We start from the raw sequence: 14692 nt of genomic DNA, 5'->3' as shown, positions 1-14692 counted from the left end.
CTATCCTTCCAATAGAACACTGAATCCTGATTTTACTGTAGCCCATTGAGTTCTCATCCCATACCATCCATTTTCTGTGATGCCTATTATATCAATATCTTCATTTAATATGAGGCACTTAAATTCACGCATCTTATTACTTAGACTTCTACCATGTGCATCTAAAAAACTGTCACCTTTAACTGTCTGTCATTATGTGATGCAACTGAATGGGACTCTCTTTCATTTGACTGTTCCTCATCTGATCCTACCCATATTTTATGATGTTCCATGCTTTTCCCCTTACCAGGATATAGAAAATATTCATGAATAGATCCTGCCCCAAGGGATGTCTCTGTCCGAACCACATGTTCCTTTGCACCTATTGGCTTTCAACCTTCTGAAGAGAGAAAGGGCAACGCCAACAAGAAGTTACTCACCTTGGGCAGTAACAATCATTTTTTGAGCTGTGTCCTGCTGTGGGGTTCCCTTTAAGGTACCAGTGTGTCCTAGTGCTAGAGACTGCAGATTTTCGTAGCAGTGGGAGATTGGGGTGTACATGCACAATAACCATCTTGAAGAGCTACAATCTAAGGTATCCAATGCACAGTTCGATCCTTCTCTGCTCCTACTCTACTCCTAAGTAAAGATTCTGGACTCTGAAGTAGAGGGGAGGAGGGTGGGTCATGGAGCACCCACAGGAAAACACTTATCAACCAACCATTGTTACTGCACAAGGTAACTTCTTTGAGTGGTGTAACTATGGGTATTCCACTCTAGATGACTATCAATCTGCATCCCACATGGAAGGTGCGATATGGAGTGACATATCAAGAGTGGAAGAGAACATAGCTAAGTCGATTGCTGCATTGGGAATGGGCCTGGAAGTGACTGTTCTGAAAAAATGTGCTCTGAGGTCCAAATACCAGCCCTGCAAGAGTCTACTAAGTGGACACTTAGCAGAAAAGCAACTGAGGCCACTAACATTAGCAGGGGGTGTTTTGTCACAGATGCTGTAGCAGTTGTATATGCATGTGGAGACCCACTTGGAAAGATGCTGCCTGCAGATTGCTGCACCTTTCGAGCGTTCAGCCATGGAAATTAATAACTGCTGTTACTTGCAGAACTGTTTTCTTCTATCTAAAAAGTGACAGCTCCTTGGACTTGCAAAGTGTGCAGTGTGGCTTTATGCTTTTCCTTGTGTGCTTTGAGAAAGAATGATGGTAAGTTTATGGGTTGATTAACATGAAACTCAGTGCCTACTTTCAGTGGAAGGCTGGGTGGCATCACATACTAATTTTATCTTCAGTGAAAATGGGGGGACAAGGAGTTCAGCCATGAGAGTTCCAATCTCACTTACTCTTCTGGTTAACGTTATCGCTACAAAGAAGGCAACCTTCATTCATATGTAGTGGTGAGCAGGTGGTTAAGGGCTCAAAGGGTAGTCCTGTGAAGATTCTGAGGACATGATGTAGATCCCATGCCAGGATGAGCCAGGACAGACATTTTGGATGTCATTCAGAAGCCATCTGGTGAGTGGGTGTGCAAAAATGGAAGAATGGTTGACTTGCTCATGAAAGGCTGTCAGGCAGTGAGATGGACTGTTAGTAAGCTGAGCGCTGATCTTGACTACATAAGATCAAAGACAGAGTCCAATATGTTTGGCATGGCATTTTGTTGGGGAAGGAGTTGTATGTGCTGGCATCAGGGAGAAAACATCTTCCATTTCTGGAGACATTTCTCACAGTGAATTGAAGGATGCCATGATGGTTATATTGTGGCCAATGCACCAATAGCATAGGTGGATAGCTTCCATACATAAGGAGGAAAGCAGGCCTCTCACTGTCTGCTGATATAGAACATGCATGCTATGTTGTCAATAAGCATGTGGATCGATTTGTTCTGTGTAAGAGGAAGAAAGTATTGGCATGCATTGTGTACTGCTAGGAACTCTAGGAGACAGATGTGGACGCAAGCTTCTCTGAATAACCTTTTGCCCTGTGCCATGTAACATTGAAGGTGAGTGCCCCATCCTAGGAGCAATATGCCCACTGTGATGACTACAGACAGGGCTCTTGTTGGAAAGTGATGCCTCTCAGGAGGCTGTAGTATTTGTTCACCACCGTAGGGAGACTAGCACTTCCCTCAATAGCATCACTCACCTGCGCCCTCAACCGTGTTTTTGGGCAAGTACACTGTGGAAAGTCATCTCTGTAAGCATCACATATGGAACCTGGAATGTTTTACAATATAGGTTGATGCTGCCATGTGTCCCAGGATGTGAAGAAAAGTTAGTACTGAGCTGCCGGGACTCAGTGTGGTGGTGTTTATGGACACTTTCAATGTGGTAAACTGATGGTCTGTTAGGAGGGTCCTGGCTTGGGTGGAGTCTAATAAGGTTCCAATGAACTCTAGGCACTGGATTAGTTCAAGATTCGACTTTCTCTTGTTTATTAGGAGCTCCAGACTGTGGAAGGCATCCTTCATGATGTGGACCATGTCTGTCATCTTGGTGCAGGTGGAACCCTGTATGAAGCACCTATCCAAGTAGAAGGAAATCATCATACTCCAAAGTCTTCGGTTCACAACTACCACGGCAAGTAGTTTGGAGAAAACTCAAGGGGCGGTAGAAAGACCGACAGATAGGGCCCTGTAATGATAGTGGCCTACTATAAATCTGAGGAAGCATCTGTGGGCAGGGTGTATCATTATTTGGAAATAAGCATCCTAAAAGTCGAGGGCTGTGAACTAGTCCCTCTCATCTGGTGCAGGAATGATTATGCACAGGGTGACCATTTAGAATCTATTTTTTCATACAATTTTTTCAAGTTTTTAAATATCTAGGATAGGTCTCCACCCTCCATTCTTCTTCTGAGTGAGGAAGTAGTTGGAGTAAAAGCCTTTACCCCAATGTGGTGTTGTAACTGGTTCCATGGCACCAAGTTGGAGGAGGTGGTTTACTTCTGTCACATATAAACCATCTACACAGGCATTATCGCTCCCGTGAGTCAGGGACAGCATGATTTTGGCAGGAAGGGGCTGTATGATAAAAATACCCACAGATACATGAAGCTTTAAATCGTCATTGCTTGCCCATTGGCAACACTGTAACGGTTCTTTTTGACCGGTAGCTCCCCCAGTAATTTGAATTGTTCCATGCGCTCATCCATATTCATGAGTCAGGGGTATTCAGATTTGCATAGGGGCAATCTGATTGGGTGACCCTGGATGTTTTCCAGAACTTTCTATCAGAGTGTGGACCTAGTTGAGAACTTTACCTGCATGGTAATGATCTCATGAATTATTCATGAGGACCTTCTATAAAAGCCGGGCACGCAGCCCATTCCAGGCGGCCCTGGACGGGAAGGCGTGGCTCTCAAAAGCGTCCACCAAGTCCCTATCCTAGCCCTTTGGGGCGAAGACTGAAGATCCCAGAGAGGCGCAAGACTGTCACCAGCCTGCATTCCTGTGACAGCGGCTTCATCAGCAAGGCAGTGTCCCTGCGAGTGAGCTCGACAGAGGTCGAACTGGCCTGCGTCCGCGCAGGTACTGCGTCTCTGGCGTTGCGAACTCCAGGGCCCGCCACGAGTCCAGCAGCACCTGTCTTCATCACCTGCTCGACCAGCAGCAACCTATTACCTGACATGACACATCTTAAACAGACAAGTATCCTAACCTACCGGCAGGCCTGTGCTTTGTGTAGGGCCTGCAGACAAGGCAATACTTTTTCAGCCATTGGCTAAAGGACCCCTAGTAGGGGAGCAGGGCCGATCCCCCACTGTGTGCCTGTCAAGCAGGGCAGGCACAGCACCCCGAGAACTGACCTTAGGTCGGGCCTCGCTGGCCTCTGGCTGAACTCTAGTCCAAGAGACATTTACTAAACCTTCTTGTAGTTTGGAACTGATACCACTTTAATTAATCTGTTTATGTTAGTTTTAACAGATGAGTTGTTTTATTAATAGGATTGTTAGTAATAGATAGGATTGTTAATTATTTTAATAGTTAACTATAGGTAGTAATTGTTAGTCTATTAATACCCTAGTTGGGGGAAAAATTGTTATTAGCTTGGTACCAACAAAAGAATACATACCAAGGTGAAGGCATGGCCTCCCCTTTCCTTGTTTTTTCCTCCTCGGCTCGATAGAGAGGTGAAACCTCCATCGGCCTTTTATAAATTACTATTGGGATCGGAGTAGCAACCCGGTCCCCGGTAAGGGCAAAGAGGAGTAGTGCCCTCTCCCTCCTTTTAATTCAGAATACATACATACATACATATATATATACACACACACACGCATGTATTCATATTACTTTCCTTTGAACTGGCCCTGGGCCGAATTTACCTGAGACCATGTCATAACCTGGTGTTAAAAATGGTCATCTTTCTGCTAATCCAAGTAAGTGTATACTGTTATTAGAATAGAACTCTCAGTAATATTTCCCATTCCTTCCCAGTGTATTAATAAACTACTTGTGTTACATAAATCTCTGTTGCCTGCCTCATTGTTCTCCTCGACCCCAGTCCTCCCGGGGGGTGCCAGCGCAGGTCCGTATCCCCTGGAGGCGCACCCCAACAAAGGCCATGGGGGCGGGTTCTGGAACCTAAAAGGTGGTGAGGGGTTGCTTTGTGGCGTCTTCCCACCACCTGTTGGGGGCCCAGCATTGCTGGAGAGTCCCTGGGCAACTTCCTGTTGTAGAAGCTGCTCATGAGGGGGTCCCTGAAAAGAGACTGGGAAGTGGGCAGAAGGCCAGTTGCAATTTCTTACCATATCCAACAACAAAGGGATTCCAACAAAGTCTTCCTAGTAATTGACCAATTAAAGGAAACCTCTGAATTGCAGCAGTGGAGTTCTGTAAACAAAAACAATGTATTAAACATCAAAAATATTTTATGATTATCATTAATTACCTAGATAATTCCAAGTTGTATTATTAAGTGTTTTGCTAAAGGTACACATTAAAGAGCAGAAGTCCTTCAGATATTTAATAGAAGCTAAGTTTCAGGCTACAGATGTAACTTAATACTTCACCCAGGTCTGCTAAAGCTGAACTGTATTTCCCTTAGGGTAATGTTTAATTATATTAGAAATTTAACTTCATTTTCCTCATGTGGAGTAATCAGGAAAGTCTATATTATTTATAAATAACACACATTTCCTGGTAGTAAAATACAATTAATGCAGTCTGTTGATCTGTACGGTTTTCTTACATAATGCTGTGGAATTTCGAAAGAAACTAGTAGAATCTATGGCACAAAGATAAGTATCAATATATTAGTCTCCTGTTTACTACATTGCAAATGGCATTATGTCAGTCACAGCATAAAATTTAAGACTTGAACCTAAAAAAACAAGGAACATTTAACGAAACAGAAAGCAGCTTCATTGTAAAAAGTAGTAGATAGTGGGGTTTATATAGACCCTTATGCAATCACACTTTTTTCCAGAATTTGTAGCATTTCTGTCTAATAAATGAATGCTTTTAAAAATTGTAGTGCGCTGACATAATGTGCCAGTAGCAGAAACAGTAACCATCTCCTGCTGCTGCAATAAATTCCTCAGATTGGGGCGGGTGCTAGACTTTCTGGGGCCATATATAGAAGGTCCATTTGAGGCCAAACCTCAGAAATTACACACCAATGTAGCAACATTAAAATAAATCTATTTTTACTGTCACATAAAACTATATCTATTCTTAAAACACACATTCACACAGCGACACAAATTCTCACTCTTCAAATATTAATTGGAAAAAAAAAATCACACTTTAACTTCAGGGAAAAACCCTAAAAAATGACCTTTTTTTGTTAATGTTTTCATGGGGTGAAAAGCATTTTAACCTTTATTATTGAAATACAATAACTTTATATTGTATTAGTGAAAAGAGCGAATGAACCAATGTAAAAGTTACAAAAAAGAATGCCTAAAGTTTAGCTGGACTTCATAAAAAAGAAAAAGATCATCTACAATACTCACTAACCAGAACAGTTACTAACATTTGCCAGTGATCTGAACACAGCGCTGGAAATCACTATATATGCCACAGCTCTGGGTTTAACATGTCAACAGACTCTTAAGGATTTAAGGGATCAGTTACAATTTTGCATGTAAAGGCCTTTAAATAATCTAATTTATGACCTGACAACAAGAATCAAATTTGTGTTTATTTTAAAGAGTTTTTAAAAGAGTCTACTCCATTGGCTAGGACAACATTACCAATCAAGAAGAAAAAGCTCCTTTCACAATAAATCAGAGACACAGGAAACACATTCCTGTTTGCATTACCTGTGGCTGTTTCCCCAATTTGCCTCTCTGATCCAGCTATACATTAGGTCAATACCACAAGCCTCTCTGCTACCATTCACTCTCTGATTTTGTTGAAATGTGGGGTGCAGATTGTTTGAGGCAGTCTTCAAAACAGTTCATTCTTTCAGTTAAATTACTTACCATATGTTTCAAAGATTCATAAATCTGCTGTAGAAACTCCTGTAATTTAGGCAAGTGAAGGCAGACATCTTGCTGGGATTCCGATGTGGTGGTTTGACCCCACTCAACAGCCTTATGAAGCCAATATTCAAAGCTCAATTTAGGGACAGCAGTATCTTGGGCCATCCTCTCTCACTAAAAAAGATTAGAACTATAATCAGACATGTCTAAACATACAATGTAAAGTGTGTGGCGGGGGAGAGTTTGCTGGTATCTTATCTGTGTAGTGGGAGAAAATTAAGAGAATATTTTTTTTCAGTCTGTAGATGAACCATAAGCAGTAAAGTGGTTTCTATAGTTATAAAAGGGTGAAATAATGACCTATTACCGCTACTTTGATGTAAAGGGAATAGTAATCAGCACATTAAAACATATCATCCAGTGGGAGCTCATATTTTTGCTATCTGAATTTGCCATCACCAATATTTCATTAAAAAGGCAGTAAACATGGGAGTGGGTACATTCAAATGCATGTGTGATGTGTATGATCTGTTGCTTGTGAAACTTCACTCCCCTTCATTTAATATCTCATTTTTATAAGATACAATATATATTCTCACAACAAAGCTTATTTAGGACTTATGTCATAAAATGAGAAATCTAAAGTATATCCCATTTTCAAGTTAGTATAAACTTTTGAAACTAGATTGTTACCAAAAGTAAGAAAATGTTTGAAAATTATATATCTCTTGGTGTCCTTAAGCTTTTGGGGCAAGAAAAGTTTTTTTCTTAGAAGTCGTATAAAGAATTTTAACCTCCAATTTTCTGTCTTTTCCCCCTTAACTTCTTATAAAACACAAAAAAGAAATGATTATATACAATCTTATTTATAACCCCTTTTTAATTAAAATTATATGACACACGATATCCTCGGAACTTAATATTTTACCCAGAAGCAGCATGCCTAGGGCCAGACCAGTAGCGCACACTCTAAGCATTCAAAAATCATGAACTAAACACAGAATAAAATACTTCAAAATTAAATTAGGTTAAAATAATTATTTTAATCACATTTTTAATTTGCCTTCTGATTTGTCTTCACCTTTTGAGGAAGCCATCTGCAATAATCTCAGGGTCAAAATTCAATAGCCCCCATCCACACAGCCTCCCTCTATTTACTGCTGAGATCATAGGTTCCCAAACTGGAGGCGTGCCCCCTCTGGGGGGTGTGAAGAAATTCCGGGGGGGGGCACGAGGTGACCCAGACCCTCGCCTCATCAATCTTCCCCACCCCAAGAAGACCCCACTCTGGCATTACCTCCCACAAAAATGGAGGTCGTGCCGGCTTCCTGCAGCCCAGAGGGTGGAATCTCACAGCTGCACACCAAAGCTGCATGCCAGAGCAGGTGTCTCAGGAAGAGTGTGCTCTGCTTCCCCTTGCCAAACAGTCAGTGGGTTTCCTGAAAAGCCGGGTCTGTTGCCGGCCAGCGACTTCCTTCCACCTGCTGCCTTCCTGAGCGGTGGGTGGGGGTGGGGGGAGCCCAGGTCTTCGCCAACTGTTCGTCGCTCCCCACGGCATCCGCATGCTGCCTGAGCAGTTGGAGCTGGCGCGGATCCAGGCCTCCCACTCCCCCCAACTCCCAGGCAGGAAGGCAGCAGGCAAAAGGAAGTTGCCAGCAGGCAACAGACCTGGCTTTTCAGGACATGTGCTGGTTGTCTGGTGAGGGGAAGCAGCACACATGCTTCCTGAGACCCTGGACCTGGCACGCTGTTGCGAGACCCCAGGTACCAGCAGCGGTGTCCCTTCCCCTCACCCAGGCCCCCATGAATACCCTGCCCAGGGTCTCACCTGCACCCTGTTCTGGGTCCCATCAGCACCTTGTCCCCCTGCCCCAACTCCCACCAGCACGCTGCTCCTGCCCCCTAACTCCTGGACAAATACCTACACCAGCTTACTCCTGTACCCTATTTTGCACCCAGATTCTGCACCCCATCCCACTCACTGGCAGCCCTGTCCCACACACTGGATCCCTCCTTTTGTCCCCACCTCAGAATGCAGAGGGGCCCACAAATTCCACTAACCCTGGAACCTCAGAAGAATTCATCTGGCCTGCAGTCTTGAACTTAAATCCTACCTACCCTCCCTGCTTAGGGCTAGGGTACCAGGGGAGGGAGGTGTCTCAGTTGGGGCCACATCAGTGGGGCTTGAAGGTTTGTTTGGGTTTTTTGTTTGTTTTGTTTTGCATCTCACTTGTGTGCTCCCTGACTTATTTTACTGTGAGTCAGCGAGCCCTGACCCAAAACAGGTTTCCCGCCCCTCCCATAAATAAAGACAATGCTGAAACTCTTGTGTTGGACATACCTTATTTTGAGAAGTAAAGGGACTTTCAAGTTGCCCCGGCACTTCGAAATACCAGCAGGTGAGCCGCGGCTAGACGTGTGCTGGTACTTTGAAGTTGCCATGGGGGGGAATTTGCATAATGAAGTGCTGCCTATGCATGGCAGCACTTCATTAGTAAACTCCCAACATCCTAATTACCATCCTTCCTTTGAAGGAAGGTGGTAGTGTAGACAAGTCCTTTGAGTACTAGCAGACTTCTTACTAGAATACAGATGTCACAAACTATATCCAAAACGCAGGGGTACAGATTACAATATGAAAATCTGTATCCATGACTGGAAAAATGCACTAACATAAAATTAACTTGTCCTTGGAACTGAAGTACATCAAAATCTCAAAGAACATATCAAATTAGTTTTCTTAAAGCTGGAAGGGATTCTCTTTGCTTGTTTGTGATAGCTCTCTCTTTTCCCCAGTCCTAAACAATGACAAACAGAAGCCTTCCAGTACATCGAAGTGACAAACGGAGACCTTGTACTACTCCCAGGTCCGGCACTCTCATGACCTAACTGGTCCTGAACAGGGGGATTTGCAAGACCCAGGAAGGTCCCTTGCCATTGGCCCTCATCCCACCTCTGCCCCGATTCTGATTCCGTCCCCAGCCAATCCCCTTACTGCCAGCCCTAGCCTCGAAGCTGCCTACAGCAGCCCACTGCCTGGAGCTCTGGCTCTGGCCCACTGCCAAGGGGCACATCCCCTGCACCAGATGCCAGATCCTGCTGCCAGATGCTGGGCACTAGCCCCACTGCCGTAGGCTCGAGCCCAAGGTTCTCTACTCTAGGAAGATATATGGTCCTGCTGAAGTACAGCTGTCACCAGAGCAGAGAGTCCAGGATTTTAGGCGTGCAACCAATACAGAAGGATGACTTTACCGGTTTACCTGATCTATCAGATAAAAGAGATATGCAGCATCTAACCAGGATTTCTATCGTAGTAATTTCTATGAAGGCACTTTTATAACTCCCTCTGTCTTCATATCTGTCTTTCACCGGCTGTTGCTTTCTCACCAAAACATTAATGAAAATGAGAAAAGACACCATACAGCAGCAAACACAAATGTTTATTTTTAAAGAGCAGTTTCCTTTAAAAAGTTGAGAGTTTTTTAATAAATAGGAGACTTTCTAAGATAAATCAAGCCTTAACCGTGACGAGTGGCTTTCAGGAACACCAGGGCCATATATAAGAGACCAGGGCACTTCTGACCAGGGACTTTAGCTAACAAGAACAGCTAGCAGTGAGTTTTGTGGGGGAGCTCTCCAGGTGAAAGAGAAGGGATTATGGGTCCCTTGAGGTAAGTTGCTGCCTGTGGTGTGTGTGCTGGGGGTTGCCTGCTGGCTGTATAAAGCCTGCTAGTAAGCCACCAGGGTGCTTGCGACCAGGGAGCTTAGCTAACAGAACTAGCTAACCCACAGTTTTGTGTGGGAGGTTTGAAGGGGGCTAGATACACGTGGCATTCTTTAAAACCTCTTTTAAAGATATTGTGTGCTGAGCTTGCATTTGGAGAGCCATGTGCTGAGCTGTTTGTTTGAAAGACCACGTGTTGAGGACAACAGTTGGAAGCTTTGAGCTTCTTAATGAAGATTTGAAATCTAGAACCCTCCGTTCATTGGTCAAGCCTTAACCAACGGGCGGGACTATCAGGAAACGCAGGGCTATGTAAAGCCTGCTAGTAAGCCACCAGGGTGCTTGTGACCAGGGAGCTTAGCTAACAGAACTAGCTGACCCAGAGTTTTGTGGGGGAGGTTTGAAGGGGGCTAGATACACGTGGCATTCTTTAAAACCTCTTTTAAATTGAACTAAAACCAAAAATACCTGATTTAAATAAAAACCCTATCAAAAGTCAAAAGTCTAATTATCTGTAGGAAGAAATACAGTCAGAAGCCCAGCAGCAGAGTGGAGGTTACTCTGTTTATTGCACCCAATGCAACATACATGACTACCTGCCATATGGACAGATGGCATATATGTGTATTCAATGCAAGGAGCTCCTGGTCCTCAGAGACCACACACAGGCTTTGGAGGCCAGGGTGGCTGAATTGGAGGAGCCAAGACAGGCAGAGATGTACATAGATAAAGCTTTCTAGGGTACTGTAGAACTGTCCTCCCTCTGTTCACACAGCCCCTGTGTTGTTAAGGAGGGTGAAAGACTCAGGGAAGACGAACATTCAACTGGAGCAGAGGGAAATCATCCCATAGTTAGGACCTCCTTGCAGATGATGTGGTGGTATCCTCTCACACTGAGGATACCTCTCTGGAGGGGGGAACTCCAGTCATTAGGAAAAGACTGCTGTTGGTAATGGGGGATTCAGTCATTAAACATAGACATCTGTGTTTTTGATGACCAGGAGAACCATATGGTGACTTGCCTACCTGGTGCAAAGATTGTGGATCTCTTGAGATGTCTAAATAGACTTATTTGTAATGCTGGGGAGAAGCTGGTGGTCGTGATACATGTAGGTACCAATGACATAGGAAAGTGTAGGAGTGAGGTGTTGGAGGCCAAATTTAGGCCGCTAGAAAAGAGATCAAAATCCAGGACCTCTATGGTAGCATTCTCTGAAACGCTTTCAGTTCCATATGGAAGGCCAGGTGGGTAGGCAGAACTTCAGAGGCTTAATGCATGGATGAGATGATGGTGTAGGGAGAAAGGGCTTCGATTCATTAGGAATTGGGGAAACATTTGAGAAAAGGGGAGCTTATACAGGAAGGAGTGGCTCTACATAAACCAAAATGGAATCAGACTGCTAGCACTTAACATTAGAAAGGTCATAAAGCAGCTTTTATACTAAGGTCTGGGGTAAAGCTGATGGGTGCAGAGGAGCACATGGATCAGACTGAGACATCTCGTAGAGAAGGATCTATTAATAGAGATTCTCTGTGTTCTAGTAAGCTGGAGAGGATCAAAGATGATAAAATATGGGTAAGATCAGATGAGAAAATAAAATGAAAGAGAATCTAATACATCAGAAAATAGCAGACAAATAGTGACAAATGTTTCAAGTGCTTATACACAAAGAAGTCTAAATAATAAGATGGGTGAACTAGAGTGCTTCATATTAAGGGAGAATATTGATACAATAGGCATCAAAGGCCCCAAAGAAACTTGATAGAATGAGGACAATCAGTGGGATACAGTCATACCAGGGCACAAAATATATCAGAAGGAAAAAACAGATTGTCCTGGTGGGAAAGTGGCATTATACATAAACGGAAATGTAGAATCAAATGAAGTAAAAATTTTAAATGAACCAAAATGTTCCACAGCATCTCTATGCATGGCAATTTTGTGCTCTAATAATAAGAATATAGCACTAGGGCTATATTATTGACCGCCTGACCAGGATAGTGATAGTGACTATGCAATGCTAAGGGAGATTAGAGAGTCTATCAAAATAAAAAAACTCGATAACAATAGGGGATTTCAATTATACCCGTATTAACTGGATATGTGTCAGTTCTGGATGGGATAGAGAGATAAAATTTCTTGAAACCTTAAATGACTACTTTTTGGAACAGCTGGTTCTGGAAGCCACAAAAGGAGATGCAATTCTTGATTTAATCCTAAATGGAGCACAGGATCTGGTCCTAACCAAATTGCTCGGAAACAGTGACCACAATGAAAAACAATTTAACATCTCGGTACTGGGGAAAGCACCTCAGCAACCTAACAGTGTGGCATTTAGTTTCAGAAAGGGGAGCCACACAAAAATGAGGAGGTTAGTTAAACAGAAATTCAAAGGTACAGTGCCAAAAATAAAATCCCTGCAAGCTGCATGGAAACTTTTCAAAGATACCATAATAGAGGCCCAGCTTTAAAGTATAGCCCAAATTAAAAAACACAGTACGAGTACCAAAAAAGTGCCAGTGTAGCTTAAAAACCAAGTAAAAGAAGCAGTGAGAAATAAAAAGGCATCATAGAATTCTAGGGCTGGAAGGAACCTTAGGAGGTGATCTAGTCTAGCCCCTGCCTAAAGCAGGATCAACTCTGACTAAATCATCCCAGCCATAACTATGTCAAGCTGGGACCTAACCTCGAGGGATGGAGATTCCACCAGCTCTCCTGGTAACGCATTCCAGTGCTTCACCACCCTCCTGGTGAAATAGTTTTTCCTAATATCCAGCCTAGCCCTCTCCTTCTGTAACTACAGACCATTGATTCTTGTTCTGCCTTCTGTCACCATTGAGAACAGCCTCTCTCCATCCTCTATAGACCTCCCTGTCAGGAACTTGAAGGCTGCTATCAAATCACCCCTCACTCTTCTCTTCTATACTATACTAGAAGTATCTATCTACAGAAGATATTGTCAGAAGAGATGTTCTGAGAAAACTTCTGCCAACAGATCGCATCTACTTATAAAAGTGGATCAATCCTTTGATCTGCACTGTCAACAGAAGCTATTCTTTTTATCTGATACATCTGAGTAATTGTCCAACTTTGAGGTTTCATTACAGTAGGTTTTGGAACAAATTGATAAACTTAATAGTAACAAGTCACCAGGACCAGATGGCATTCACCCAAGAGATCTGAAGGAACTTAAATGTGAAATTGTGGAACTATTAAATGTGATTTGTAATTTATCCTTTAAACGAACTTCTGTAACTACTGACTGGAAGATAGGTAATGTGATGCCAATATTTTAAAAGGGCTCTATAGGTGATCTTGGCAATTACAGACCAGTAACTCTAATGTCAGTCGCAGGCAAATCATGATTTACTAATCTACTAGCGCTCCTTGAGGTAATCAATAAGCATGTAGTCAAGGGGGATCCAGTGGATATAGGGTACTTGGATTTTCAGAGAGCCTTTGATAAGGTCCTTCACCAAAAGCCTTAAGTAAAATAAGTTGTCATGGGGTAAGAGTGAAGGTCCTCTCATGGACTGCAAACCGGTTTAAAAAAAAAAAAAAGGAAACAAAGGGTAAGAATAAAAAGTTTTCAGAAAGGAGAGAGGTAACTAGTGGTGTCCCACAGAGGTCTGTACTGGAACCAATCCTATTCAATCTATTTATACATGATCTGGAAAAGGTGGTAAACAGTGAGATGGCCAAATTTGCTGATGACACTAAACTGCGCAAGATACTTAAGAACAAAGCAAAATGTGACAATCTTCACAAAACTAAAGCGATTGCGCAACAAAATGGCAAATTAATTTTAATGTTGATAAACATAAAGTAATGCACATTGGAAAAAATAATCCCAACTATGTATACAAAATTATGGGGACTAATTAGCTATAATTGCTCGAGACAGAGATCTTGGAGTCATTGTGGATAGTTCTCTGAAAACAAAGTCAATGTGCTGCAGCAGCCAAAAGAGGAAACAGAATGTTTGGAATCATTAACAAGGGGACAGAGAATAAGAGAAAAACTATCTTACTGCCTCTATATCAATCCACACTATGCCCATATCTTGAATATTGTGCACAGATGTGGTTGCCTCATCTCAAAAAGATACATTGGCATTGGAAAAGGTTCAGAAAAGGACAACAAAAATTATTAGAGGTTTGGAAAGGGTGCTGTAAGAAGAAATATTTTAAAAACACTGGGACTTTTCAGCTTTGAAAAAAGACAGTATAACAGAGGTGTATAATATCATGACTGGTAGGGAAATAAGGATAAGTCATTTAAACTCTGCCATGAAGCCTCTATGAGCTCCATGCCAGTCCCAAGCCTGAATGAAGGAGGAGGGTTGGTCAGATGAGTGTCGACGTGCTGACTGCCAAACAAGAATACAAATGAAATCTGATGCCAGTACAACTAAATAATAGAAGATGCCAGCTCAGATATTGCCAAATAAACAAGGTCCGCAACACCAACTGAGCGATAGAGGTTGGGTTGATAAGTTGGTTACTGAAAGAAAATTACAACTAACACATATGCTATCCATTG

General features: G+C 42.7%; 1 protein-coding gene across 1 annotated transcript in view; it reads right to left on the bottom strand.

The window, feature by feature from the left end:
• The window catches only part of FANCC (FA complementation group C), a 199089-nt gene extending 192499 nt beyond the window's left edge, over positions 1–6590 (bottom strand). The window contains exons 1-2 of the mRNA XM_074995137.1: positions 6426–6590; positions 4746–4830 (exon numbers count right to left, since the gene is read on the bottom strand). Coding sequence (XP_074851238.1) covers positions 4746–4830; positions 6426–6590 — 250 coding nt within the window. The remainder of the gene's footprint in view (positions 1–4745; positions 4831–6425) is intronic.
• Between the last annotated feature and the right edge of the window lie 8102 nt (positions 6591–14692).

Source organism: Carettochelys insculpta, chromosome 5 (assembly GCF_033958435.1).
Source record: "Carettochelys insculpta isolate YL-2023 chromosome 5, ASM3395843v1, whole genome shotgun sequence".
Lineage (NCBI taxonomy): Eukaryota > Metazoa > Chordata > Testudines > Carettochelyidae > Carettochelys > Carettochelys insculpta.
This window is presented reverse-complemented; position numbering and strand designations above follow the sequence as displayed.